Below are 27,038 nucleotides of genomic sequence, written 5' to 3' on the forward strand. Positions count from 1 at the left end.
TGCATTGACCACATCATCTTGGGGTCGTCCTCGATGTTCCTGGCCCCAATGTGGTGGCCCAGCTGCTTCCGATACCCTTCCTTGTACTTGTACTATGGACAAAAAAATGTTCAGTGAGTGTTAGTTTAGGGCTTTTTATGTGGCCAAGACCCCTGCAACACCACCTCCAGAAAACATAAGTTGAAACCAGAGACTTTAAAGTGAGAAGAGACTCAGCCCCAGTGTGTGCCACGAGGGCTGCTGTGCACTCACATCACTGGCGATGTCCCGGGAAGCTTTGGCAGACTTGATGGGAATGGCATCTGCCCGCATGTCGTAGCCCTTCTTCTTCTCCTCCTCCATCGCCTGCTTGTACAGTTTCTGGAACAGACACCACCAGGCCCTCAGACAACGCTGCTGCCCGGACAGTGCCCAGGGACACACACTGCACCCTCAGCAACCACCCACCTCGCTGAAGTTCACTTTGTTCTGCTGGGCCAGCAGGATCCCAGGGGTGTCTGGCATGATGTGAATGCTGGTTTTGTCCTTCTCCCAGGCTGAGATGTACGAGCGCTGGGAAAGGAGGACAAGAGGAAACAAGAACACACAGGTTTAGGGAAACAAATTCAATGAGCAAATCAGCTCTGTAAACCAAACAAGAGGCCTCTACTTTGAACTGATTCAGGAACTCCCGCCCTTTCCCCAAACCTTTCTAATGCTTCACCCCTTTCTTTTCCCACTGTATCCCATTACTACTCCAACCACGCAAAACTTTAATCTCATACAAGGAATACAAATCCCTGAGGCAAGAGGGATTTCCTCCCCTTGTACAGTCTGGCCTTTGGAAGGGCATAGAACAACACCCTGAGAAAGGAAGGTGCTCATTTCCCTCAGCAATGATGCAAACAGAAGGAAATCTCACTTGGTCCATGATTTTGGAGTTGTGCTTTGCCAGCACCATGGGCATCGAGTCAGGAAGGCTGGTGAATTTGATGGTGTCTGGGTGCTGACGATACTTCTTGTCACTCAGGATCTCGCTCGCCCTCTTGTTCTTCTCAGCATCCAATGATCCAAGTGGGGACCAGCCAATGCCCCTCAGCCACTGCAGGTCAGACTTGTACACGTTCTGGAAGGACAGAAAAGCAAACAAAGCAATTTAGCAAGTTCCTGACTCCAAGCAACCTCATTCCCTACCATGCAAAGTGCAACATGTTCCATTGGGTCAAACCACCAGCTTGTGCCACAAAAGTGACTCTGGATAAGTTCAGCTCCCAGAAACCTGTCTGCCGCTATCAAGCAATCCACAAATCTCCTCCCTCTATCTTCTTGATATTGCCAGTAAAGACCTACCCCATTTCTCAATCTGTATCTGGCAGAAACATTGGAGGAGCCTTTTACCCCATCTCCGAAGGCTCTACATACCATTCTCAGCTGCACAATTTCTTGCCTTTGCCAACTCTTGGTTCCCCAGAAGACAAGGATTTTAATTCCCTTGACCTTCCCTTGCCACACAGACCGCCTTAACCAGTAGGACAGACAACCCAAGGCTGTCACTCAGCCAGTGAAGAACAACTCACATCACTCTGAAGGTCATACACTGTCTTGGCATGGACAACATCGTTCAACACCCTGAGAAAGCAAGGTGCTTATTGCCTTCAGAATGCAAATATAAAGAAATCTCACTTGGTCCATGATTTGGGAGTTGTGCTTTGCCAGCACCATGGGCATCGAGTCAGGAAGGCTGGTGAATTTGATGGTGTCTGGGTGCTGACGATACTTCTTGTCACTCAGGATCTCGCTCGCCCTCTTGTTCTTCTCAACATCCAGTGATCCAATTGGGGACCAGCCAATGCCCCTCAGCCACTGCAGGTCAGACTTGTACACGTTCTGGAAGGACAGAAAAGGACACAAACAGCTCAGCAATCTCCTCACTCCAAGAAATCCCAACTCCTACCACAGTACACTCTACCAAATGGAACATGTTTCCCTGGGCCAACCCACCAGACACTAGGATTGGGACCCCCATGAAGATCACTCCCCACACCTGGCTCCCCACTCCTGCAACACCACAAGTACCTGCCGAAGAATTCACTACTCTCCCTCTCCATCTTCTCAGTATCCCCAGCAGAGACCTGCCCCATTTGACATTCTTCAGGTGGCAGAGGCATGGGAGGTGCCTTACATCACCCAAGACCCTCTGTATCATGAATTATTGCACCCAGAGCTTGCCACTGCCACTGTTGGTCCTCCAAGGCAAATATTTTACTCTGTTGCCCTTCCCCTGCCTTACTGTAATAAAGGTCCCAGCCACAACTCTCCCCATAAAATGTTCATGGCAAGAAAGCATTCTTCTGTGGCCATGAAGCATGACCCCACACAAATATCATCGCTGACTGTCCATGTCAAGAAGGGCCACCACACAATCTCAGTCCCTCAGAATCAGCCAAGAATTATTATCCCCAAAAGAACCACTTCCAGCAGAGGAACAGAACACAAGAGAGACTTGTGGTTGCAACATAGTCAGTAAAGAACAACTCACATCACTCTGAAGGTCGTACACTGTCTTGGCATGGACAACATCGTTCTGGTCTGGCAGGCAGGTCCAGCGGTGCAGAGGGTGCCGGTAATCGGCATCGCTCACCAGCTCCTGGCATTTCTTGGCCAACACAATTCCCAGCATGTCCACAGGGCTGCTGAAGTTGGTCTTGGACTTCTCAAAGGCTTTCTTGTACTCCCTGTCACTCTGGATCTTGGCCACGTGCATTGACCACATCATCTTGGGGTCGTCCTCGATGTTCCTGGCCCCAATGTGGTGGCCCAGCTGCTTCCGATACCCTTCCTTGTACTTGTACTGAAACACAAACCAAGATATTATATTTCTCTGTCACTCATAAATGTCAGTTACTCATATTAAATATTTCTTACAATAATCTTTCCAAACTTTTCTATAACCTACCATTAAAAAAAAAACCCCAAACTGTCAAATAAATTCTCATGCTAATAATATTTTAGGACTAAAGTTTTTTGCTGTTTGAGCTAGAACCCTAAACAGAATTTTTTTATCATTTTCCTTTCAGAAGAAATGTGCTTTACTAATATTAGTGAGAAATAATCCTGGTCTTATCAAATGCATTTAATCCTTATTTCGTATAATGATACACATACTGTATTCCACACATATAGGGTTATGAGCTATACAGCTATCATGAAAGCAGCATTATATTGTTCTTATAATTATCAACATTTATTTTTTTAAACATACATGATAATTTACTTGCAAAAATCTACTACTTAAGGTCACAGTTTAACTGCAGTGCCTTTACAGGGTCCAGATGATAATTTTCAGGTTGCAGAGGAGAGATGTCAACATAGAAAGAAACAAAAAGTTAGATTCTTACATCACTGGCAATTTGCCTGGATGCTTTGGCTGCTTGGATGGGGATGGCATCAGCTCTCAAATCATAGCCTTTCTTCTTTGAATCTTCCATGGCCTGTCTGTATTGTTTCTAGATGAAGAATTAAACAATGGGATTCATGTAAGTTCCATATGGTATAGTCTATGCAAAACAAATTGCTTGGAAGTAGATCTAATAATTGTGTTTAGATTTATTACACCCAGTTTTATCTACCTTTAACTCAAAACCTCAGATCAGTAGCTGATACAAATTCATATCAAAGGAAGACCTTTGCTAAATACATTTGTTAATTAATTTTTATTTTACTGCTTTAAGTAATGTAACATTGACTTCAATTTAGACTTAACTTTTCTTCTATACAAACGGAGTAAAACTTTTTAAAACCACTGATGTGGCTTACTGATGTGAACTTGTTTGCCTAAAATAATGTTGAACACTGGCATCACACCTTTTCAGAATTATGCTAGTAACTACCTTTCTGGTATTAATTTTTGCCTTCCCAACATTATGCACACTGCCAGAAATTACTCCCCAAAAATTCAGTGGAAACACACAACTTGTGTGGAATTTATGGAATTTCTTCTCACCAGTGCTTGCTGTTCTATGTAGGCACTACTACAAATATACAAACAATGCTTTTAAAGTCAAAATTTTTTGGATAAATATGGGAGTTACTTTAGGAAACTGATAATGCCATCTCTAGAAGGTTTCCCAGAAAATTCCTGATCCAGCCATGACACAGAGAAGTTACATTTGGAGAGCTCCCACACTCACCAGACTGTAGTTTTTCTTGTTCTCTCTTGCCAGTGTGATTTCAGGTGTGTCAGGCATGATGTGGATTTGTGTCTTGTCTTTATCCCAGGCCTCAGTGTACAAACGCTGCAGGAGAAACACAGCAGAGTATTTGGAGACATTCACAATTGATAATTGTGACAAATTACCTTAGTAATTCTCTATGAAGATATTATTAAATCAGTTCTTGATGAAAACAAGTTTCCCATTGATTATCAAAAATGGAACTTACATTTTTACAGCCTTACAGTGGTGAAATCTCACAGCACAGGCACAGGTCTGTGGTCCCAATCCTGTCTCAGGGGTTTTGGCAGAGACTGTTGATGAGTTACCTGATCAAATACAGACTCACCTTGTTCATGGTGTCTGCGTTCTGCTTGGCCAACACCATTGGTAGAGAATCTGGGATGCTGGTGAACTTGATGGTGTCCGGATGCTGGCGGTAAATTTTATCACTCAGGATCTCCCCTGCCTTCTTGGCCTTCTCAACTTCCAAGGAACCAATTGGGACCCAGCCAATGCCCCGCAGCCACTCAAGGTCAGACTTGTAGCAGTTCTGTTACAAAACATAAAGGCAGCAGTTAAAAACTTCTCCTTTATATGTTAATCAGCATTTAAATATATTCAAATCCACTATTATGAAGGATAATAGGGAGCTAATTCTGCTATTTGGCTGTACATAAACCTTCATAAAGCTCTTACATTCAGATTCCTTCGCTCCTCAAATTAAAATGGCCTTTCTTGGAACAGGGATAAAAAAACAGAACGTGAAAAAATACTATATGAGAGCAACTACACCAGATTATATTCCAAGGAAATTACAAATATTTCAGTAGTCCAGAGGTTATCAGCATATACTTACATCACTCTGGAGGTCATAGGCTTGCTTAGCATGGATCACGTCATTCTGGTCTGGTAGACAAGTCCATTCATGGAGGTAGTGACGGTAGTCGACGTCACTGACCAGCTCCTGGCATTTCTTGGCCAACACCACTCCCAGCATGTCCACAGGGCTGCTGAAGTTGGTCTTGGACTTCTCAAAGGCTTTCTTGTACTCCCTGTCACTCTGGATCTTGGCCACGTGCATTGACCACATCATCTTGGGGTCGTCCTCAATGTTCCTGGCCCCAATGTGGTGGCCCAGCTGCTTCCGATACCCTTCCTTGTACTTGTACTATGGACAAAAAAATGTTCAGTGAGTGTTAGTTTAGGGCTTTTTATGTGGCCAAGACCCCTGCAACACCACCTCCAGAAAACATAAACTGAAACCACAGAGACTTTAAAGAGAGAAAAGACTCAGCCCCAGTGTGTGCCACGAGGGCTGCTGTGCACTCACATCACTGGCGATGTCCCGGGAAGCTTTGGCAGACTTGATGGGAATGGCATCTGCCCGCATGTCGTAGCCCTTCTTCTTCTCCTCCTCCATCGCCTGCTTGTACAGTTTCTGGAACAGACACCACCAGGCCCTCAGACAACGCTGCTGCCCGGACAGCGCCCAGGGACACACACTGCACCCTCAGCAACCACCCACCTCGCTGAAGTTCACTTTGTTCTGCTGGGCCAGCAGGATCCCAGGGGTGTCTGGCATGATGTGAATGCTGGTTTTGTCCTTCTCCCAGGCTGAGATGTACGAGCGCTGGGAAAGGAGGACAAGAGGAAACAAGAACACACGGGTTTAGGGAAACAAACTCAATGAGAAAATCAGGTTCACAAACCAAAGCAAGGAGGCTGTACTTTGCACTGACCCAGTAACATGTTTGCTTTCTCCAAAGCTTTCTAATGCTTCACCATTTTCTTTTCAACATTGCACCCCATTACAGCTCCAAAAGGGAGTTTTATCTCAAACAAGGAATACAAATCCCTGAGGCAAGAGGATGCAGTATCCCTCCTGAAGAACCCAGGCCATGGAAGGGCACAGAACAATACCCTGAGAAAGGAAGGTGCTCATTTCCCTCAGCAATGATGCAAACAGAAGGAAATCTCACTTGGTCCATGATTTTGGAATTGTGCTTTGCCAGCACCATGGGCATCGAGTCAGGAAGGCTGGTGAATTTGATGGTGTCTGGGTGCTGACGATACTTCTTGTCACTCAGGATCTCACTCGCCCTCTTGTTCTTCTCAACATCCAATGATCCAAGTGGGGACCAGCCAATGCCCCTCAGCCACTGCAGGTCAGACTTGTACACGTTCTGGAAGGACGGGAATGGAAAAAACCAGGTCAGCAACCTCCTCACTCTGAGCAACCTCATCTCCTACCACAGGAAGCTCCAATTAATGGAGCACATTTCACTGGGTCAATCCACCTGCCACCCATTCAGTAGCTGCATCCGTCTCCTAGGACTCTTCATATCATTTTTATCTGCACCCAGGACCTGCCAATCCTAGTTTCTCCAGTAAACGAGGATTTCAATCTGTTGCCCTTCCCCTGCCACACAGACTCCTCCTCCAACAGTAGAAAGAACACTGGGCAGAAAACCCAAGGTTGTCACTCAGCCAGTGAAGAACAACTCACATCACTCTGAAGGTCGTACACTGTCTTGGCATGGACAACATCGTTCTGGTCTGGCAGGCAGGTCCAGCGGTGCAGAGGGTGCCGGTAATCAGCATCGCTCACCAGCTCCTGGCATTTCTTGGCCAACACAATTCCCAGCATGTCCACAGGGCTGCTGAAGTTGGTCTTGGACTTCTCAAAGGCTTTCTTGTACTCCCTGTCACTCTGGATCTTGGCCACGTGCATTGACCACATCATCTTGGGGTCGTCCTCGATGTTCCTGGCCCCAATGTGGTGGCCCAGCTGCTTGCGATACCCTTCCTTGTACTTGTACTGCAGGGAAAAACAGCATGCACTGAGTATTATTTTAGGTTCTTTTCACATTCCTAGCAACCCCTGTGGTATCACCTCCAGCTAATTTATCAGCTGAAGCCACAGGGAGTTTACAGTGTGAAAGGGTTCAGCTCATGACCTACAGTGTACAGTTAGAAAAGCATGCACACAATGTATTTTTGATAAAACTCACATTTTCCAAAACTCTCCCTGGTCTACATATTAAGAGCTACTGGTCAGTAGCTGAGAGGAAGAAAAGTCTCTAAGTAATAAAAGCTATACCAAAGATGTGGAGTTCAATAAATACCCGCTACACAGAGAATCATTTACTGATCTTCAAGCACAATGGCCAAATCAACCCAAACTACTGAGGCAATAAAATGTAACTACAGAGAGAGTTACAAGGAAGATTAAATAAAGACAGCAAACACATACAGAAATGCAATTTTGTATTAATGCCTAAGAATAAAAAAAATCATGCTATTTTATACAGCTTTAATTTTTAAAGGAAAACTTGGTTTGGGTTTTCTTTCCTCATGCACAGCTCAGCTGTGTAGTTGCAGAGTAGGGCCATGCAGATGGGCAGTGCTGAGGGCAGCCCAACACCTCAGAACTACAGGTGGATGCACGAGGAGATGCACTCATAAGCCCAGGAGGGACCCAGCTTTGGGCTATAGCCATCACCCAGCTCCCACAGCTACTCTTCCACACCACCTAGGCCTTCCCTTGCAACACTGCACACCCACAACTTGCACAGACAGTTACAGGTAGACAGTGTGAACAAAAACTTTGATGGACAACTGAAGGGCACTGACAGGTAATGGAATTGTTGCCTCCATTTGGCTCAGTTGCAAACCCTGGGTTCAACTGCCAGCACGGGGCACCCGTGTGACAATGTGTGCCACGAGGGCTGCTGTGCACTCACATCACTGGCGATGTCCCGCTCTGTGAATCAAAGCAAGAGGTCTCCACTTTGCACTGATTCAGGAACTCTTGCCCTTTCCCCCAAGCTTTCTAATGCTTCACCCTTTTCTACTGCTCCAACCACAAAAAAAGAGAGTTTTATCTCAAACAAGGACACAAATCCCTAAGGCAAGAGGATGCAGTATCCTCCTTGAAGAACCCAGGCCATGGAAAGGCATAGAACAACACCCTGGGAAAGAAGGTGCTCATTTCCCTCAGCAATGATGCAAACAGAAGGAAATCTCACTTGGTCCATGATTTTGGAGTTGTGCTTTGCCAGCACCATGGGCATCGAGTCAGGAAGGCTGGTGAATTTGATGGTGTCTGGGTGCTGACGATACTTCTTGTCACTCAGGATCTCGCTCGCCCTCTTGTTCTTCTCAACATCCAGTGATCCAATTGGGGACCAGCCAATGCCCCTCAGCCACTGCAGGTCAGACTTGTACACGTTCTGGAAGGACAGAAAAGGACACAAACAGCTCAGCAATCTCCTCACTCCAAGAAATCCCAACTCCTACCAATGGATGTTATTAATGGAACATGTTCCACTGGGTCAACCCACCAGCTGCCCATTCAGTGTTTGGACCCAGCCCCTACGGCTCTCCACTGCCCTCAGCATTTGTCTTTCCCAGCTGCTGGTTCTCCATAAGAAAAAACTTGACTCCACTGCCCTTTCCCTGCCACAGAGACTCCTCCTTCAGAACCAGAATCAAACACTGGGCAGAGAACCCAAGGCTGTCACATAGCCAGTAAAGAACAACTCACATCACTCTGAAGGTCGTACACTGTCTTGGCATGGACAACATCGTTCTGGTCTGGCAGGCAGGTCCAGCGGTGCAGAGGGTGCCGGTAATCGGCATCGCTCACCAGCTCCTGGCATTTCTTGGCCAACACCACTCCCAGCATGTCCACGGGGCTGCTGAACCTTGTCTTGGACTTCTCAAAGTCCTTCTTGTACTCCCTGTCACTCTGGATCTTGGCCACGTGCATTGACCACATCATCTTGGGGTCGTCCTCGATGTTCCTGGCCCCAATGTGGTGGCCCAGCTGTTTTCTGTATGCAGTTTTGTATTTGTACTAATTGAACAGAAACAGAACAATAGAAACAACAATTACCACTTCTTTCCAAGCTGCCATTTCAGTTTCTCTGTTGTTAATACAGTAGTTAATCATTTTGAATCTAACATATTTTAACTTGCTTCTCTTTTTGTCCAAAGTTTTTAGCATTTGTTATAACATCCAGGTGATATTATGGGATTCTTCATAGCAAAACACTATCATCTTTATATTATTGTATTTAATTTAATTAGCTGTACACCATTAAGAATTATACAAGCTTTCGGGTGGGCAGCAACACCACTGTGTTAATATTTTACATATCTCCTCCTGTTACATAGAAACTATTTTTCTGCAAGATTATGTGCCCCCTCTGTGCCCCACTCTGATTTTCCCTCTGCAAGACCCACCTCGCTGGCTATGTCTCGAGATGCCTTGGCTGCCTGGAGAGGGATGGCATCAGGAGGGAGGTCGTAGCCTTTCTTCTTCAGCTCTTCATATCCTACCTTGTAACGCTTCTGTTAGAGAAGGATTCAAAGGAATTAATGCAGATGAAACCCTCTAGAGAGTTTTTCAGTGCTACAACTTTCCACCTCTGACTATTGAAAAGAAAGCATGGGTTTCACACAGTTTACTTAATTAAATTAAACTCCATACCTTGCTATTAATGACAGATATTTTGTACCCTTGGATATTAAATATTTTCAAATTACAATTTAAATGTTTTCTGATTATTTCATTGAAGATCAAAATTTTCTTTTAGCAACTAGATTAATCTGAATTATTCCCAGAGCTTTCTGTAGAGGTGAGTAATACAACCCTGTGATTCTCTCTACCCAGTTTCAAATGCAAACTTACATCACTTGTGTTAATCAAGTTTGATTTAGCCAACAAAATTTCAGGTGTATCAGGCATGATGTGAACCTTAGTCTTGTCCTTGTTCCAAGCTTCCTTGTAGAGTATCTGAAAGAGACACAAACAAAAACCTGGTCTGATCCAAGGTTCACCTGCACACTAGTAATTTCAGTTCACCTTTTCTCTAAATTAGCAAAGAAAAGATATACTAAGCAAGAATTAGGGATGTATACAAAATAAGATAGTAAAATCAAATAATACAGTAACTTCTTACTGAAATGCAACCTTTTTTCTTCTCTACATCCATGTAATGCCAAGGAAACAGCATTGAAACAATATATTTACATACTGCTTACTAAAGGTCTTATTTGCAGTTATACTGAGTAAACTATCAGCACTCAAGATCTTCATATTATGAACAAGGCACAAAAAGCAGTGAGGCCCTGACTATAAACACCTGCTATCTGGATATTTCAAGTGCATGTTCTGAACCAGAGATCCTTTTTAAAATGTATATTATTCATTTATTGAATCCTACGTTCTGTCTCTAGAGGCAACTTACATCACTCCTGTTTTTGGCATTAGATTTTGCCAAAACAACATCCATGGCATCTGGGATACTTGTGAACTTAATTGTGTCTGGGTGCTGCCGGTACTTCTTGTCACTCAGTATTTCAGAAGCTTTCTTGTTCTTTTCAGCTTCCAGAGATCCCAAAGGACTCCATCCAATGCCTCTGAGCCACTGCAGATCTGACTTATACAGGTTCTGTTAAGGGTGAAAATCAAAACCATAGCAGATTATTTCACTGTTCATTGATTAAACCCTATGAAAAGTCTAACTGGCAGTTTAGCTCCAATCTGATCTATACTGATAACAAAAGTGAGCCATCAAAGATGCTTTCCAACCAGCAGTAATTCTTTTACATGGGAGTAAGTGAATTAAACCCAGAGGGAGCTTACATCACTCTGCAGCTCGTTGACCCTCTTTGCCTCGGTGACATCGACCTGGTCTGGCAGACAAGTCCAGCGGTGCAGTATTCGTTTGTAGTCCACATCACTGACCAGCTCCTGACACTTCTTGGCCAGAAGGAAGCCCAGCATGTCCACAGGCATATTAAACTTGGTCTTCCACTTTTCAAAGTCTTTCTTGTACTCCCTCTCACTCTGCATTTTAGCTACTTGCATGGACCACAACATCTTGGGGTCATCCTGCAGGCTGCGGAATCCGATGTGATGTCCCTGCTGCTTGCGGTATCCTTCTTTGTACTTGAACTGCAATGGCAAAGGTGGCACCACTCAAACCACAGTGACAAACATGGAAGTGACAAAACACCAATGGACTCGCTCATCTTAATGTTCCTCATGAAATTACCCCTGGAAGTGTCCAAGGCCAGGTTGGGTGGGGCTTGGAGCAACCTGGGATAGGGGAGTGTGGCCCTGCCCACAGAAAGGGTGGAACTGAATAATCCTTGCTGTGCCTTTCAACCCAAACCATTTTGTGATTGTATAAATAAGCAACTTGTTATGGGCTCTCATGTAAAGTTTTAGCAGCCCCTTGTCTAATGTGCATCACTTGGTGTCAGTGAATGCTCTCCCTGGGAAAGAAAGAGTCCTTGGAAAGGAAGGGAGTGTGGCAATAGGAATAGTCTCCTGTGCCCACTGACTCAGAACTCCCTAATGCTGACACACTGAAATATTTTGATGAATAACATTATCAGCAATGAAAAATTATTAAATACAAAGATACTTATGCATGGGAAACATTTCCTAATGATTAATAAACTATCTTCTTTATTATATATGGTATTAGCTTTAAGAGAATTAATAAATTCTCCATCCCTAAAAATAAACAAATGCAGGAGTTGCGTTTGTACCAATTTATGGTAACAACAGTCCATGTGTCACCACATCTGTTTCAGAGTTGTAATGAGGATAGGCACTGGGCTCAGCTAATTGGACCAAACTTGCTGCTGCTCTGAAAATGAAGCAGCCCAAAGAGCAGAAAACTCCTCCATTTTTATGACCAGACCAAACTTTGGACATGGTAAGATGCCAGAGAAACCCTTGTTAAACTGGACAAAAACAGCTCAGGAGGGAGTTTTGTCAGTAATGTTGGTTTTGACTCCAAGCCACATCTTAGCAGAGAGGTGTATCTCAAGTTGCTGTGACTCTAAGTTGTAACAACCAGGTCAGCGTGTGTCACATTGAGTTAAAATGCTGCTTACATCACTTGCAATGTCCCTTGAAGCTTTGGCAGCTTTCACTGACATGGCTTCAGGTGTGAGGTCATAGCCTTTCTTTATCATTTCCTCCCAGCCAAGCTTGTAGAGTTTCTAAAATTGAAAACAATATTAATTAAAACCAGTAATATGTATGTCACCCGCTATTTAGATACACTAATGATCCAAATTCTGGTCACCTCACAGGCTTCAGTTATGAGAGAAGGGCTGCTAGAACGGAAACTGAGAAATGGGAAACTGATAAACAAGAAATGCTGGTCTTCCAAAACTTAGGAGAGGGACTAAATAGTTTTTCACTATTCAGCAGCTTCCTACTGTAGTTTATCTTGATTTGAAACGTATCTGGAGAATTTGAAACACATACATCAAGATAACTGAACACTTTTTGATTGCCTTAACAAACTTTTAATAAGGTTTTCACGAAGACATTTAACAGTCAAGCCAGTTTGTGCACAGTAGATTTTAAGTACAGGCATTCTTAAGTCAAAGATTTGCCTCTGAGCAATGATGCAAAGCAAAACCTTGAGTGTTTTCTACTGGCACAATTGTCACTTTCTCCTATCAGAAAGATGAGAGAAAAGCTGGAATCACTGCATCTACTTCTTCCCATAGGTTAGGTTAAAAATATACACAATTAACTTGTAATTTTATAGTAAGGAATTTTTAACATGACTGAATTCTATGCAAAGCATAGAGTATGGACTGTATACTTTCATACTTCAAAAGCACAACTTATATTTTCCACACGTTATAATGCAATTTAGTCTGTTAGTTTGCTAGACTGAAGCTGGTACTTATTTTACTCTGAAAATATTACCCACGTGAAATTCTTGCCTGCGTTCTAAATCTCCAGTAGATATTAATTTAAAATGTTGATAAGGTGTATCAAAATACTCTACCTGGCTGTAGTTTGTCTTGTTCTGTTTGGCCTGTAGAATATCTGGTGTGTCTGGCATCACATGGACCTGAGTTTTATCCTTCTCCCAGGCTTCGGTGTAAGCATGCTATGGACAGAAAGTCACATCAGATGTGTTAATATAAATGACAGGGTTTTCACCTTTCCATTTGAATATGGAAGAGTAAAAAGGTGAAGGTGCTGACTCAGATTTATTTTACTAATTAATGATCTAATCCAAAATCAGCTGAATTATTGTCCAGTCTTGCTTCTAATAAAACCAAACTATTAAGATTTTCAGGACCAATTTTCAGGTCATTTCTACGAAAGAATGGGATGAATAGAGGTTGGAGAAAAATGAGAAAAGATTTCTTTAAGCAATCCTGTTTCATTGAGAAAAAAAAAAGATGAAAAAAGAGGAGCCTGTGACAGTTGTTTTTCCCAGGGGAACGCTGCCACATAAAGGCGTGACATTTACAGAGTGGTTATTGGAATGGATGAGATGTGAATGCCTGCCTGGCTTTTCCCCTAAATACTCACTTTGTTCATGATATTTGCATTCTGCTTTGCAAGGACCAGGTCCATGGCATCGTTCTGTTTGGTGAAGCGGAACATGCTGGGGTGCTGGCGGTACTTCCGATCGCTCGCAATCTCCGTGGCTTTCTTCGATTTCTCCACATCCAGAGAACCAATGGGACTCCAACCAATCCCCCTGAACCACTCCTTGTAATCCTGCTTGTACTCATTCTGCCAAACAGGACACAAAAGCAAGGCTGACAATGTACACGCAGCTCATACAGAATAAAACAGTTATTTCCAAAATGCTGCCGTGATGGAAAAACAAAAGCCACAAAAAGAAGACAGCTCATAAAAAATAACCCTGTCCTTCCCAAACTGCAGCCACGATGTGAAAACAAAAGTCACAAAAAGAAAACTTACATCACTTTGGATCTGATTCATGTTTCTGTACAGCTCCAGACTCATTGCATCTGGCAGCAGCATGTACTGGTGGATCAGGCGCTTGTAGTTGGTGTTGGTGACACGGTCCTGGGCCTCCTTGGCTGCCACCACGCTGAGGGCATCAGAAGGTGTCTGGTAATGAGTCTTGCTCGCCTCATAGGCCTTCTTGTACTCCCTGTCCGACTGCATCTTGGCCACTTGCATGCAATGGACAAGTTTGGGATCATCCTGGAGGCTGCGGAAGCCGACAAGTTTCCCCTTGTCTTGTTCATACCCTAATTTGTATTTATACTGGAAGAGAACAGAAGCAGAGACTTTGATTAATTTAGATTTGAAATTAAGGAAAAAATTCCTCCTTATGAGGGTGGGGAGGCCCTGGCACAGGGTGCCCAGAGAAGCTGTGGCTGCCCCTGGATCCCTGGAAGTGTCCAAGGGCAGTTGGAGCACCCTGGGATAGTGGAAGCTGTCCCTGCCCACTTTTTCTCCCAAGAACTTACATCACTGGCAATATCCCTGGAAGCTTTGGCAGCTTTGACAGGAATAGCATCAGCCCTGAGATCATACCCTTTCTTCCTGGTTTCTTCAAATGAAGATCTGTACATTTTCTGCAAAAAGAAACCGACTGCATCTTGGCCACTTGCATGCAATGGACAAGTTTGGGATCATCCTGGAGGCTGCGGAAGCCGACAAGTTTCCCCTTGTCTTGTTCATACCCTAATTTGTATTTATACTGGAAGAGAACAGAAGCAGAGACTTTGATTAATTTAGATTTGAAATTAAGGAAAAAAATTCGTCCTTATGAGGGTAGGGAGGCCCTGGCACAGGGTGCCCAGAGAAGCTGTGGCTGCCCCTGGATCCCTGGAAGTGTCCAAGGGCAGTTGGAGCACCCTGGGATAGTGGAAGCTGTCCCTGCCCACTTTTTCTCCCAAGAACTTACATCACTGGCAATATCCCTGGAAGCTTTGGCAGCTTTGACAGGAATAGCATCAGCCCTGAGATCATACCCTTTCTTCCTGGTTTCTTCAAATGAAGATCTGTACATTTTCTGCAAAAAGAAAAAGAAACATCTTTTAAAAAAAAATAACTTTACATGTTTTCCACATGCACAAGTATTGGTGAAAAGTTACATCTATGAGGACGTCATCTTAAAAAATAAAAAGAGATAAAAATGTCTATTTCTGCCCACACTGCAGATGTGCATAATTACAAGCACTACTTTATTTAGCATATGCAGATTTAACAAGTATTTAACAAAACCTGTCAATAATGTCATCTTTTACCAAAAATACAGGTGCTACCTATATTTTGAACCTTGTACAAAACTTTGTGCATGGGGAAATAAAATAACCAATAATAAAATAATAAATACAGTAACAAACATGAACAGTACTCAAAGTCTACTGTATTTTGTTAGCAACTGTTATATTTTAATGGTCTGCATGAACACTTCACAACCTGACTATAAACATGGCTTTTTCTTGGCAATTCTGGGTATCTAATTTTGGGAAAGGAAGCAGGGAAAAGGAAAATTAATAGGTTTTGTAAAATTACTACAGGTTAGCAAGATGGGACTTTTGCATGCTCTCATCTCACGTATTCCTAATCAAAAAATAAGAGCAAGGTCATGGCCCCACAAACAATACTCACTTCACTTAAATTGAATGCATTTGCTTTTGCTAAAGCAATCTGTGGAATATCTGGGGTGATGTGAATTTTCTTTTTGTCTTCTTCCCAGGCTTGTTTGTATTTGTGCTGGAAGGATTAAAATAAATTAGAGACCTCAGCATCTGTTGTAATTATTAAATAAAACAATTTAAAATACTATTTTCCACTTGAAATCCAAACTGCCTTGACAATGATGTGTTACTACCACAAGAGCAACATTTATCTTTTTATTTTAGCACTTACAGCACATTCATTAGCTACAAAATAAAATCCTGTTTTCTAAAGCTCTGCATACAATAGGGTTGACTATTAAATCAGATGTAGATTGTTGCCCGCTTCTGAAATGAATTCTGATGAGCACTTTCTCACCTCATCCATGATTTTGGCATTATTTAAAGCCAAGACCATGTTCATGGAATCCATAGGAACAGAGTACTTCAACTTGTCTGGATGCTGGCGATATTTCTTCTCACTCAAAATTTCCATGGCTTTTTTGTTCTTCTCAGCTTCCAGGGAGCCCAGTGGGAGCCACCCAACACCCTTCATAGTTTCATCATACTCTGCTTTGTATTGATTCTGCAGGCAGAAAGTAGATAAAAACCAGTATGAAGCATAAAATAGCTCATAAATTTGGAAGTACAAGATAAAATGTATTAAGGAAAAGTGAAGCTTTTCCTGTCTTGGTCTGCACATAACTATTGCTCCTGAAGAGCCTGATGGAGTACATATTCATAAAATTGCTTATTTCTAAGCTCAAATTCATTAATGAAATATTTCAGAGTCTAGGAAAAATAAAACTGCAGTAATTGTTGAAAAACTTGTATAATTTACTACATATTCATAGATACCTGGCCTAATTCCACTAACAAAATAATGCTATTTATCTTACAGTGTTTTTTCATAAACTAAGCACCTTTGTATTTACAATGCAGAGGCTGAAGAACTTCTTACTTACATCACTTTGTAACTGCATCATGTTTTTGGCCAATTCAATGCTCATAGCATCTGGCAAGACGTTGTAGGTGTGGATTAAGTTCTTGTAGTTTGCATTTGTAGCCACTTCCTGAGCTTTCTTAGCTGCCACCACACTGACCATGTCAACTGGAGTGTGGAAGTTAGTCTTGGCCTTCTCATAACCCTTTTTGTACTCTCTGTCAGATTGCATCTTGGCCACCTGCATGAAGTGCACCAGCTTGGGGTCGTCCTCCAGGCTGCGGAAGCCAATGTGCTTCCCTTTGGCCTTCTCGTAGGCCAGTTTGTATTTATACTGAGAGCAGGAAAGAGAAAGAACAGCAAAAACCTCAGTTAAAAAATGCAATATTAAGCTCTGCTTTATCACTGAAAAAACAGATCACAAGATCTCAGGTGTAGTAATTTAATTTAAAAATAAAGTCATGGAATGGTATCACACAACCAGACTCACATCGCTCGCGATGTCCCTGGAGCTCTTGGCTGCTTTTATGGGAATTGCATCTGGCTGCAAGTCATAACCCTTCTTCTTGTCCTCCTCCCATCCAGCTTTGTAAAGTTTCTAAGTTGTGAAAGAGAACAGGTGTCATGAAGGCAGAACTCTGAAGTTAAACATTTTCAAAGAAGGCATTAAAATGACAGCGAGGCACGGGAGGCCCACCGTGAGCACAGCAACTCACATCACTCATGGTCATCTGGTTCACTTTGCACTGCAGGATTTCTGGGGTGTCTGGCATCACATGAATGCTGGTCTTCTCTTTGTTCCACTTATCTGTGTACAGCCTCTGCAATTACAAAGGAATTGCTAGCACTGAAAAGGCACTGAACTCATAAAAGAGTTTGCTTTTGTTCTGCTCGTTTGCGATAAATAATATTTCCTAGAAATATTGTTGGCACCAGAAATAACCTTCACAGAGCTGCTGAGGAGCAACATTATCTTCCTCCTTTCTTTAGTATTGTAAGAAATTTGCAAAATATGTTTTGATAATTTTTAATATAATTAATGATAATTAATAAATACTGAAGCTGGAAGTTTCCAATCTGTGTTCTTCCCTGCCTTAACGGGAAGCAGAATTTATTTTCACAGACATTCTTTCCATGGAAAACAAGGAATAAAGACAGTGGTGTCCTGGATAACTAGAGACAAGTGTAAACAGCACTTGCCAGGATACTTGTACAAAACCAACAGAATTCCAGGTTTTCTGCAGCTCACTTATCGTGAATACGTCCTACAGAAAAAGCATTATCAAAACATTATAAATCTGGAAAAGAAATCTTTAATCTTTAGAAACAGAAAATGAAACTCCCTTAATTATGAACAGTCAGAGCCTCACCATGATCTCTCAGTGTCCAGTCTTAACCAAGGAACTACCACACCCACAGGAAATTTTAATAATTCCAGTGGGAATGCACCTTGCCCCACAACTTTGCAAGACAAACACCCAAACTTTAGGTCAATCCAACAGCTCCCCACCTTGTTCATGGTCTTGGCATTTTGCTTTGCCAGCACTTGTTCCATGGCATCCATGGGGATGGAGAACTTGAGCTGGTCGGGATGCTGGCGGTATTTCTTCTCACTGAGAATCTCTGTGGCTTTCTTGGCCTTTTCTACATCCAGTGACTGAATTGGGACCCAGCCAACTCCTCTCAGCCAGTTATTGAAGTCAGATTTGTACAGATTCTATTCAAAAATAAACAAGAAAAACACAGTGAAGCAAGAAAAATGAGTGTCTATACACATAAAACAGGTAAAGCCTTAAAACTTCCCCTGGACATTCCTTTTTGGGGGGCAATTTAAATTTAAGCATAGATAAATACTGATAGAGTCAGTATTTAGGAGAAATAAAATCACAACAATTAAAATCTTACTACAAAAAAACACATCAATTAGTAAAACATGCTCATTTGCTGGGGATATGCCAAATATGGAGAAATGTAAAAAAAGTTGTTACTTGCTAGGTAAGTTTCCCAGAACTTAATAGCTGCACATAATTCTGATAATGTTTGGAAAATAAATGGTTCCAGACCAGCCACTTACATCCCTACCTACTGTTAATCCAATATAATACATACTGGATTATAGAAATTAATTTTTTAGCCTTAAAACATTAATGTTGTCATGAAGTCACGATGAGAATTAAAAATGGAGCTGATTCTTGATGACATACATCACTCTGAAGCTGCATCACATTTTTGGAGAGCTCCAGGTTCACAGAATCAGGCAGAAGGGTGTAATTGTGAATTGGCTGCTTATAGCCAGTGTTTGTCACCACTTCCTGGGCTTTCTTGGCAGCTGTCACGCTGAACATATCCAGAGGAGAGTGATATTTGGTCTTGGTGACTTCATAATCCTTCTTGTATTCCCGATCCGATTGGATTTTGGCCACGTTCATGTAGTGAACAAGTTTGGGATCATCCTGCAGGCTCCGGAACCCGACCTGTTTGCCTTTGTCTTTCTCGTAGGATTCCTTGTACTTGTACTAGAGACAAAGGAAAAACAGCTTTACCCACTTGGGAAAGGGAAAACACACTTTGGATGGGTTTAGAACACTGAGTTTCAAAGCACTAATGCTGCAGTTCATTCTGGAAACTCATAAATGGTTTTTACGACAGCACAGGGTTATTTAGGTCAAAAAGAAGAAGAGGATTATTGGATTTTTCAGCTTGTCTTGGCACTTGGTACATATTTCAACCCACACCTGCAGCTACAAGACCTCCCTCATCACTGTCATTGATGCAGGCTTGCAACTCCCAGGGATATTCAGCTTTTAATTAAGACTATGATAATAATAAATTACTGAACAGCCTCACCAAACAATCCAATATCCCAATATTCAGTTAGAGATGTTTGAGTCGCTTGTGACCTTTTGCTAAAGCAGGAGTACAGGACTCCAGCACAGGTAAACAATAATAAATAATGAAATGCAGCAGGGGTAAGTGTTCTACTGGATGTAAATCCTACTTACATCACTTGCAATATTCCGAGAAGCTTTAGCAGCAATAATTGGAATGGCATCTGGTTTCAGATCATAGCCTTTGGCAAGGGTTTTCTTCCAGTCTGCTTTGTAGTTAGCCTTGGAGGGAAAAAAGGGAAGAGTTTACAGTGTCAGAAATAGCAATTCTAATAAAGGGTTTAAGCCCATGTTCTTCTTAGAGGAGATTCTGTTATAAGAATTAAAATACCCAGTTTTGTCCATGTAATCTCAAGGAAAAAATGTTAACCTGTACACAAACTACAGTTCTATTATAAAAAATGAACCTACTACAAAGATAATAATGAGTTTCACAAGCATTTTTACACTTTTAGTTTAGAACAACTCTATCAGTGGCCTTTTTGGCCTTTCCTATGCAAAATCCTTTTTCATTTGACTGAACCTTCAGAGATTTTTTCCTGTTAGCTTCAAACTCAGCCTTCATGCTCTAAAGGAACTGGAGAAAGCAGCCTGGCTGTTTTCTGGGGTTTTTTTATCAGTCCAGCTAGACTATTAAAATTCCAAGGCCATTAAGGGAGATGTCAGTTTTTATCTCATTCCTGGAAAGCTGATAATGCCACCAAAAAATTTAACATCACAAAGGCAATAAAACTGATACCATCAGTGGAGAGCTTCATGGTGTTGAAATTCAAAATGTACTCACATCACTGATGTTGTAGGCATTAACTCTAGCCTGGATGAACTGAGGCACATCAGGAGGGAGGTGGTACTTGTGAATAATTTCTTCCCCTTTGGATTTATACAATATCTGCAAAGAAAAATAAAGGAAGATATTTAGCAGCCCAATTTCTAGATTGTGAATTGAAAAACTGTTTTTAAAAATCTGATTTCCAGGGGATGTTCTGCGGGAAAAAAATTGTAAATACATACAGCCACCTACACAATTATTTCAGGAGTGCTCTTAAAGCTGGAGGATGAAGTGAAGGTGGGCACAGGGCAGAAACTGGGAATGTCACAGTGTTTCCAAAGTTTACTTACATCACTCAGCTGTTTGCTGTTGATCTCTGCTTGCTTCTGTACTGGAGAGTCAGTCACTGAAGTGAATTTGGTTTGATCAGGATGCTTTTTGTAGGTATACTGAAAGAAGATAAAAAAATATTTGTAGAAAACACATATAAAGTATTTTCTAAGTATTGCTAAAACAAATAAAATTATTAATAAATTAAGTCCTTTTAAAGCATTAATTTGAAAAAATATTGATTTAAGCAGGTGAATGCTTGAGGTTCATTCTTCATTTTGGTTCTACTGCTCTCATTTTATGGGTTTACTTGTTATAAAAAGGATTGTGCTATATCTCTTTTGATCACTAGATGTCACAAAAGGCCCTAAAATAGAGATGAAGGTGTTTGTTTTTTTTTTTAAAAAGCCACATATGGCAATAAGGCCAAACTCAGAATCATTGATGTTACCAGGGATCACTCAGTTAATTTTTCCGTGGTGAACAACTGCAGCCCTGTACTCACATCTTTACATTGCTCCAACTTCTTGATTGCTTCATACTCTTGAGTTATGGTCTGAGGGAAGTAGCACTTTGTCTTTTCCTCCTCATAATCTGCTTTGTAATTTTTCTAGGAACAAGAGCAACATTCAGTAAGGAACCACAACAAGTAAGCTTTGTCTGAACTGCCAGAGTGAGGGGGAAAACAGAACGATTGCCACACTTACATCACTTTTCATAGCTTCAACCTTCATGCAGTGGATTTGATGTGGGTCCTCAAAGCTGCCCAAGTAGTGCCCCAAAATATTCTTCTGATATGCATCTTTATATTTAACCTGCCAAAATAACCATGAGTTGAGAGGCAAAAGGAATCAAGAGGGTCAGTACTGAAGGATAAACCCCAAGTGAAATACCTACATCACTAAAGTTCTTCAGAGCAGCATCAGTCTGGAACTTGGGTGTCTCACAGTAATTCATCTTGTTTCCTCTGGACTGTTCATAGGCTTCTTTGTATAATTTCTGCAAATCAAATAATACCAGATCATGCAGGAGATTTCCCTGTAAGTCACCCCCACCATGTTAAAAATGACAAGAGTAAAACAGAGAAATGGTTCCAAAGAAAAGCTTTCCCACAGGACTGAGAAACAGATGGCACTGTTTTCCCACTGGTCTTTAAAAATAACTTTTTTTAGGTTTGTAAGGAAAGACAGAAAGGTCGGGCTAATGATTTTTGGACTTCTGACACTGAGAAATATTCAATCTCTTTTCATACAAATAAAAGCGGAATTGAGAAGACCGTTACAGTGAATAACCAGAATATAATGTAAAAATATTATATAAAAGCACCACATATATTATCATTATTAGCTGAAATTCCTTAAAACAGTAAGGGAAGAACTGTCCTTTTGTGATTCATTATCCACAAAGATCTAAATGAACTATCAACTAATTAACCATCCATGTGCCACTGCTGTTGCTACACCCATCTGTGGAGAATTCATTATTTACCTGAATTGTTCTGGCTGGTGCTATCTCATTATAAATATGGGTCTACAAAACAAAAAATACTACAAAGGGGAAGCCTTGTGAAGAAATGGTGAGTGTGGTTTCTGGTACAAGACTGAAAATGATGTAGCTGCACATTGATAATACTCACATCACTCAGAATATTTCCTGCAGTTTTTAATTGCTTCAGCAATGGGTTCTCTGTAGCAGGGAGCACATTATAATCTGCAATAGCTTTCTTCTTTTCATAGTCTGCTTTGTATTTGAACTTGAAAGAATAAAAATAAAAAAGAGGTTTTAAAAATCACTATTGAAAGCCAAATGCTCACTAATCTGTGTGATTGCCTAGAGCAGCTGTGGCTGTCCTATCCCTGGAAATGTCCCAGGCCAGGCTGGATGGGACTTGGAGCTCCCTGGGACAGGGAAGGTGTCCCTGCCCATGGCAGGGGTGGCAGTGTGTGGTATTTAAGGTCCCTTCCCACCCAAACCATCCTGTGATATGAATCTATTATATAATCTTCAACTTTCCATGAAAAATGCCCTGTTATTTAACTTATGGTGGCAAACGACCATGAAAGGTCTTGCCAAAAGAATTTCAGCACAAGCTTGTGTGAGTTCAGAACTATTCCCAAGCTGAGCAGGTGGCATCAGCTCCCTCACCTTGCTGACGTTTTCTGAAGCTCGTTTGTTGGCTTCATACTCTGGAGTTTCAGTCTGCATGAAGTAGATTTGGTCTTTCATGTTTTCAAAGTCTTCCTGGTATTTCCTCTGTTAGGAACAGAGACAGACAGAAAACAACACATTAATTATATTTAATTGTGAATTAGACACCTACGGCAGGGATTATTTAGGAAATAAGCAATGCCACAAATGGAGCCTCAGTATTTTCCAAATGAACATAAACAGGGATAAAGCTGTTGAAGATTTTCTGCAGGATTCACTCACCATACTTAGATTTTCTGCATTCATTTTTGCAACTGCCACATCATAGCATGGAGTCTGACTCCACTTGCCTTTGACTTTGTTTTTATAGTCCTCATGGTAAATAACCTATAAGGAAACAAAACAATAAAACTGAATCACCAAGACACAGCTCCATTTTCACCTGACAGATTCATTTTCCTAAGCTGTCTTTTTAAAGCTGCTTCATAATTGATGCCTGCTTTATAACTATTTTAGCAGGTATGGTCAAAAACACCTTAAATATGATTTGGCCAAACCATTTCAGTGTTATTTCTCTTAGTACCTTCCCTGACCTAAAAAGGATAAATAAATCATCTCTAACATATCGTTTTAGTTCTGTTTTCTCCCTGGCCACATAATATTAGGATATTGCACATTAAGTCAGAATTTACTGGGATTGCTGCTGGAACTGGTTATAACCAAACCCTTCTAATTACCTGGTATTTATGATTTCCATTATTTATTCAAGCTCACAGAAATCAAGTATTAAAAGTTTAAAGACTTTTTCTAACAACAAAACACCTGCCTGAGTTTTGACTCAGGTGTTCCAGGGGCACTTTCAGCCACAGTTGCATTACTTTCCATAAAAAATAAAACTCCTCCAATACTTTTTTAACATTGCTGAAGAACACACATGCCAATTTTTTTTTTTAATTCTATATTTTATAGTTTTGGAGATACCTACAAAGCTTATTATTCTATTCATTTCAAAGAATTATGATACTGATCCTTTTTTTTTTGCATGTCATAAAATTATCTTGATGACAATTTAGCTTTTAAGCTATGGAAATATAAGATTAAAGAATTTTTCTCAAAATTAATTATTTTACCTTACAAAGAGGTTCAGTGCAATTTTCTTAGTGGTTTCTCCACCATGAGTGAATACTGCAATTCTCTAATCTTAAAATGCAGATAATTTTCAACACACAATAAAATTCTAAAAAAAAAATAGTTAAATTCGTAATGGAATTAAAACACTACTTCCAAGATTATGCAACTTGGTCCCAATTTCTCCAGCAAAAATTGGTCTTCCTGTGTGTTATTCCTTTTCCTTAGGTCCCTTTTTGCCTCTCTCCCTGCAGGAGTGGAGTTTGGGCAGAGGTTCTACTCACATCACTCAGCTGCCGTGACACCTTCTTGGCTTGTTCCACATCAGGGGGGTCTGGCAGGGAGGTGAATTTTGCTTTCCTTTCATCGTGCCCCTTTTTGTAGACAATCTGAAAGGATGGAAGAAATAAACATTTATGTGAGGATCACAGCATTGAACTCTGCTGCTACCACATTAATAAAAGGAGTTCTGCCCACAGCCCCTGCAGCAGGAATTCTTTGATCTGTGTATTACCAGGGAACTTCTGAACCTCTGCAAAATTCACTGAAATCTTCACATGAGAGCTGCAATCCCCTGTTGAAGAGTTCTGTGTATGTAAATATCAGCAAATCCCAGTCCCACCAATCCCTGACTTTTCTCATCACTGTTTCAGAGGCACATTTGCAGACCCACAAGAGTGAACTGGACTTGGAGACAGCCCTGAGAGTTTCTGCATTTGGGGAGTTACTCGAGGTCTTCTTGCTGATTTAACAAATTAATTATTTCATTCACTCCTAACCCAGCATCAAACTGCCAATGGTTTTATACTCCAATATGCTCTACTTTGTACTCTAGTATCAAATACATATTTTTCTATGAAGTACCACTACTATCAGAGCTTCCTTAACACACTGCTATTTTCTGTTCCACTGTGAAGCTTTTATGTCCAATCAAAGTCGTGGCACGTCCCAGGTTACACCACAACCCAACAGCCTTTGGTACCCATGCAAATCCCTGCTTTGATACTCACATCACTCAGAGTCTTCTGAGCCTGTGCCACCCTTCTGAGCTCTGGACTGTCATTGTAGGGATAAAACAATGTTTTGTCTGCATCCCAGTCTTCAGTATACAGTTTCTACAAGAAAAATTCCAGAATGCTCATTATTAATTAATTTCTGGCTTTGAAAGCTCAATTTACTTCAGCTGCTTAGATCTGTGGGTAGCTTTTCTTACCTTGCTGAACATTGCTGTGTTTTTTATTGCATTCACAAGCTCTGGAGCATCAGGGGGAAGCAGGTACTTGTCCTTATTCTCCTCCCAGTTCTGCTTATATAATACCTGGAAGGAAAGATCAGCAAGTTGGTCACTCTATCATTAAAAAATATTTACTTCTGTGAATAAACTACCTGCTTTAAGGATTTTTTTTAATCAAAGTCTCAGAGCAGTAGCATCTGAAAAGAGTAACTGGAAATATTTAATATTATATTTACATTTGCCTTACCAACTTCTCTGCTATCCTTCCTGTGCTTCTAAACTGTTGTGTAAATGTTGCTTTAGCACCCTGAGCTCAAAACTTTGTTCTTGTCAGTAACCTCAAGATCCACCAGTGTTGGAAAGTCAACAGTCACTCACCTTGCTCACTTGCTGTGACACTTTCTTTGCATGTTCTATATCCATGGCCTTCCTTTGTTCTTGTCAGTAACCTCAGGATCCATCAGTGTTGGAAAGTCAGTCACTCACCTTGCTCACTTGCTGTGACACTTTCTTTGCATGTTCTATATCCATGGCCTTTTCATCCACGTGGCAAATGGTTCTGGCAACTTCCCCAGCCATGCGGTATTTAACCTGGAGCAGAACAAAACTCATTGATTCCAGCAAAACTGACTGATTTTAAAAAAAATCTCAGAATAATGACGTTTTCACCCTTCATATAAACACCCAGAACCTGGCTGAACCTAGAAATGCACTTGTTACCCACCTCACTGAGCTGGTCCTGCACTTTCTTGATCCTCCGGATTTCTGGGGTATCGATTGTGGAAGCATATGGCTTTCCTTTTTCTTTTCTAAATTTTTCCTTGTACTTGTTCTGGAAAAAAATAATGATAAAAAATAAATAAGACATATCCCTGAGCTCTGGCAGAACTGTATTAGCAATTATTGCCATATTTATCTGGTTAGGACAGGAATTTTGGACAGATTATTCAATAATATAAGCTAAAATTATACAACTATTACTTTAGCCAACTGAGTTTATTCCATCTGACTCAACAGGAAAAAATCCATCTCTAACTTGGATCACCTCTAATTTATTATATTCTCCCCATGAGCTTAGTATTGATAAACCCAGATATTTCCAATATAACTATCAAACAACCCCTGTAAAACATTTTTAAAGCTGGTGTTCCTCAAGAAATAAGAGACATGGGACAACCTACCTCACTGAATAAGTCCTTCATTTTATTGCTGTGTTCCAGGTAAGGTGTCAGAAACTTGGATGGATCCACTTTTGTCCGGATTGTCTTCTTCCTGATGGGAGGAGCTGCATCCTCCCCGGAGGGCTGGGTGTGCTCAGCCGTGTAGGTGGTGGTTGTGGTGGTCTCAGGGATTGAGTAGTCTGTGCTGATGGTCTCAGTGATCTCAGTGACCACCTGGAGATTTAAAAAATTCAATAACCACTTGTTTTATAGCTGTAAAAGCTCATTAGGATAAGAATTTTCACTGCCCTGGGCTGGGTGTGCTCAGCTGTGTAGGTGGTTGTGGTGGTCTCAAGGCCTGAGTATCACCTGTGCTGATGGTCTTAGTGACCACCTGGAGATTTTAAAAAATTCAATAACCACTTGTTTTATAGCTGTAAAAGCTCATTAGGATAAGAATTTTCACTGCCCTGGGCGGGGTGTGCTCAGCTGTGTAGGTGGTGGTTGTGGTGGTCTCAGGGATTGAGTAGTCTGTGCTGATGGTCTCAGTGACCACCTGGAGATTTAAAAAAATTAATAACACTTGTTTTATAGCTGAAAAAATTCATTAGGATCCATGTTTTTCACTCCCCTGAGATGGTGAAAGGATGCTCTGTTCCACACGGAGACAGAAAATCAGGGACACTTTTCCTACTGGGATTACCATTGTGCTCCCTATATATCACCCACCCTAAAAATCCCATGAGGATTCAATTCTCTGGCTGGTTCCTGCATCAAACTCATGGAATTATTCTCCAGAGGGT

General features: G+C 41.4%; 1 protein-coding gene across 1 annotated transcript in view; it reads right to left on the minus strand.

Annotated features, from left to right (window-relative positions):
* Positions 1–27,038, minus strand: part of NEB (nebulin) — a 98,124-nt gene that overhangs the window by 64,962 nt on the left and 6,124 nt on the right. Inside the window, exons 5-46 of the mRNA XM_041467298.1 lie at positions 26,257–26,469; positions 25,800–25,907; positions 25,562–25,666; positions 25,055–25,159; positions 24,852–24,956; positions 24,126–24,230; positions 22,996–23,100; positions 22,711–22,818; positions 22,202–22,318; positions 21,463–21,564; positions 21,273–21,380; positions 21,071–21,175; positions 20,586–20,684; positions 20,251–20,355; positions 19,581–19,688; positions 18,783–19,094; positions 18,089–18,295; positions 17,295–17,399; positions 17,069–17,176; positions 16,601–16,912; positions 16,015–16,221; positions 15,628–15,732; positions 14,918–15,025; positions 14,609–14,710; positions 13,960–14,169; positions 13,561–13,767; positions 13,025–13,129; positions 12,111–12,218; positions 10,846–11,157; positions 10,448–10,651; positions 9,889–9,993; positions 9,441–9,548; positions 9,013–9,051; positions 6,700–6,972; positions 6,173–6,376; positions 5,719–5,823; positions 5,524–5,631; positions 5,050–5,361; positions 4,540–4,743; positions 4,170–4,274; positions 3,378–3,485; positions 2,519–2,830 (exon numbers count right to left, since the gene is read on the minus strand). Coding sequence (XP_041323232.1) covers positions 2,519–2,830; positions 3,378–3,485; positions 4,170–4,274; positions 4,540–4,743; positions 5,050–5,361; positions 5,524–5,631; positions 5,719–5,823; positions 6,173–6,376; positions 6,700–6,972; positions 9,013–9,051; positions 9,441–9,548; positions 9,889–9,993; positions 10,448–10,651; positions 10,846–11,157; positions 12,111–12,218; positions 13,025–13,129; positions 13,561–13,767; positions 13,960–14,169; positions 14,609–14,710; positions 14,918–15,025; positions 15,628–15,732; positions 16,015–16,221; positions 16,601–16,912; positions 17,069–17,176; positions 17,295–17,399; positions 18,089–18,295; positions 18,783–19,094; positions 19,581–19,688; positions 20,251–20,355; positions 20,586–20,684; positions 21,071–21,175; positions 21,273–21,380; positions 21,463–21,564; positions 22,202–22,318; positions 22,711–22,818; positions 22,996–23,100; positions 24,126–24,230; positions 24,852–24,956; positions 25,055–25,159; positions 25,562–25,666; positions 25,800–25,907; positions 26,257–26,469 — 6,393 coding nt within the window. The remainder of the gene's footprint in view (positions 1–2,518; positions 2,831–3,377; positions 3,486–4,169; positions 4,275–4,539; positions 4,744–5,049; positions 5,362–5,523; positions 5,632–5,718; positions 5,824–6,172; positions 6,377–6,699; positions 6,973–9,012; positions 9,052–9,440; positions 9,549–9,888; positions 9,994–10,447; positions 10,652–10,845; positions 11,158–12,110; positions 12,219–13,024; positions 13,130–13,560; positions 13,768–13,959; positions 14,170–14,608; positions 14,711–14,917; positions 15,026–15,627; positions 15,733–16,014; positions 16,222–16,600; positions 16,913–17,068; positions 17,177–17,294; positions 17,400–18,088; positions 18,296–18,782; positions 19,095–19,580; positions 19,689–20,250; positions 20,356–20,585; positions 20,685–21,070; positions 21,176–21,272; positions 21,381–21,462; positions 21,565–22,201; positions 22,319–22,710; positions 22,819–22,995; positions 23,101–24,125; positions 24,231–24,851; positions 24,957–25,054; positions 25,160–25,561; positions 25,667–25,799; positions 25,908–26,256; positions 26,470–27,038) is intronic.

Source organism: Pyrgilauda ruficollis, unplaced genomic scaffold, assembly GCF_017590135.1.
Source record: "Pyrgilauda ruficollis isolate IOZ18807 unplaced genomic scaffold, ASM1759013v1 scaffold205, whole genome shotgun sequence".
NCBI classification, from domain to species: Eukaryota; Metazoa; Chordata; class Aves; order Passeriformes; family Passeridae; genus Pyrgilauda; species Pyrgilauda ruficollis.